At 39.2% G+C, this 2,097-nt stretch overlaps 1 protein-coding gene across 1 annotated transcript; it reads left to right on the top strand.

Annotated features, from left to right (window-relative positions):
• The first annotated feature begins 787 nt into the window (after positions 1–787).
• Positions 788–1,681, top strand: LOC124989425 (vomeronasal type-1 receptor 4-like). Its single transcript, XM_047559272.1, has one exon. The coding sequence runs from the start codon at positions 788–790 to the stop codon at positions 1,679–1,681; it is 894 nt and encodes a 297-aa protein (XP_047415228.1).
• Positions 1,682–2,097: the final 416 nt, after the last annotated feature.

Genomic DNA, 2,097 nt, shown 5'->3' with positions numbered 1-2,097 from the left:
TCATCAACTGAAGGACATCTAGTTTGGTTCCACAATCTGGCTATTGTGAATTGAGCAGCTATAAATATTGATGTGGCTGTATCTCTGCAGTATGCTGATTGTAAGTCCTTTGGGTATAGGCCAAGGAGTGGGATAGCTGGGTCAAATGCTGGTTCCATTCCAAGCTTTCTGAGGAATCTAATGGGAGTTTCTTGGATGAACAAAAATGAGAGTTAGAAAGGAATATAAAACAAAATGAAAGATGGTATGGATTTTGTAACTAGCTGAAATTACAAGATGCTAAAGACACTGAAGCAACATCATTCTAAAAGTATCTGTGTATAAGGTTTGGGGAAGGTAGTCAGACCAAACATCAGCTCCTGGCTCTTGGGATTAAATAACTGAGAATACGTTAAAATGAAATAAAAGAGAGAGAAATTATTGCTTGGGGAATTGGGGTTTTGTGCATTTGCACACAGGTTGAACACAGGAAGGATATTATGAATTTAATGACTAGATTGGTTTATTGGTATACAGTTTTGAAAACATTCTGGGTTGAAAGTTTAGATTTTTGAATTTTAGTCTTCAAGATGTCATCTGAAACTACATAGAATGATTTACAAAGAGTGCCACAAGAACAGTAATATGTCTTGAGACAAATATCAGCACCATTACATAAACCCTGACTATTCATACACTCTATAAAATTGTTGATACAAAACACTTTTGCAGATACATATCATCATCACTCTTGCTTCCTTCAGAAAGTTGCTGCTGCATCCAAGATTTTCTGCCTATGAAGTAAGCAATGGTTTTGAATCTTACCAAGGAAACAATCTTCATGTTTGCAACAGGACTTGGCATTGTGGGTAACATCTTTGTCCTTGTGAACTATATGTGCTTGTTTAGAAGCACTATGAAATCTGTGCAGCTTATTCTCATCCATTTGGCTTTTACAAATACAATAACACTTGTGACAAAAGGAAATACAAGGAAAATATCCATATTTGTGTTAATAAACCTCATGGATACGGCAGGCTGTAAGATTTTGATTTACCTCAGTAGGGTGGCCCGTGGCCTGTCCATCAGCACCACCAGTCTCCTCACAGTGGTCCAGGCCATCACCATCAGTCCCAGAACCTCCAGATGGAGGTGGATGCAGCCCAGGTCTGCATGGCACATCCTTCCCTTGTTGTTCTTCTTCTGGATTCTCAATTCCTTGATAAGCATGAACTTACCATTTTACATCAAACATGTCAGCAGTCTGAACATAGCAAATACCAGTAAAAACAATGACTACTGTTATTTTGAATCAGAAAACAAGATAATCAGATGGATTTTTATTGCTCTCATGGTCCTTCGAGATGCTGTGCTCCAGAGTGTCATGGCCTGGGCCAGTGGCTACATGGTCTTCCTCCTCCACAAGCACCACCAGCATGTCCTCTACCTTCAGACCACCAAGCTCCTCTACAGAACTCCCCCTGAGATGAAGGCTGCTCAAAGTGTTCTCCTTCTGATGCTCTGTTTTCTCTTCTTCTATTGGGCAAATTGTTTTACCTCTTTATATTTAACTTTCTCATTAGGAACAGATTCCATTGCAAATGGTCTTCATGAATTTCTCACCATTGGTTATGCAATTGTGAGCCCATTTTTGCAGATTCACAGAGACAAACACTTTGCTACTTGTTGGTTTGCTCAGTGAGAAGGAAAGATATGGAGAAAATACCTGTTTCACTGATCCTTTCAGTAATTTTGAAAGAACTCTAATTTCTGTTATACTGTGCTTTAAAAGAATTAAGGCAAAGTAGCTTTGATATTCTGGATTTAATTTCAATAAAAATTCTGGTGTCCTGCAGCCTAGAGCTGACCCTGAAGTCAGAGAAACATGTAGCGATTCAGAAATCTCTGCTGTAAGGTGCCCCTCAGCTGGTGACTCTGATCCTGGTCTTTGTTAGACCTGCCTTTCACCAGAACTGCTCCAGTAGGGAGCAGGATAACCATTATGTACCTTATACTAAATTGATAGTGCTGGTCCTTTGGTCCTAGAATTCCATTTCTAGGACCCAATCCAACAATATACTTGCTTTTTGAGAATTATAGTGGGAAAAACCTACATTC

Source organism: Sciurus carolinensis, chromosome 7, assembly GCF_902686445.1.
Source record: "Sciurus carolinensis chromosome 7, mSciCar1.2, whole genome shotgun sequence".
Taxonomy (NCBI): domain Eukaryota; kingdom Metazoa; phylum Chordata; class Mammalia; order Rodentia; family Sciuridae; genus Sciurus; species Sciurus carolinensis.
Note: the sequence above shows the minus strand (reverse complement) of the source record. Positions and strands in the feature narration are given on the sequence as shown.

Coding starts and splice junctions, on each gene's coding strand:
- LOC124989425 (XM_047559272.1), top strand. CDS start 788: ATGGTTTTGAATCTTACCAAGGAAACAATCTTCATGTTTGCAACAGGA.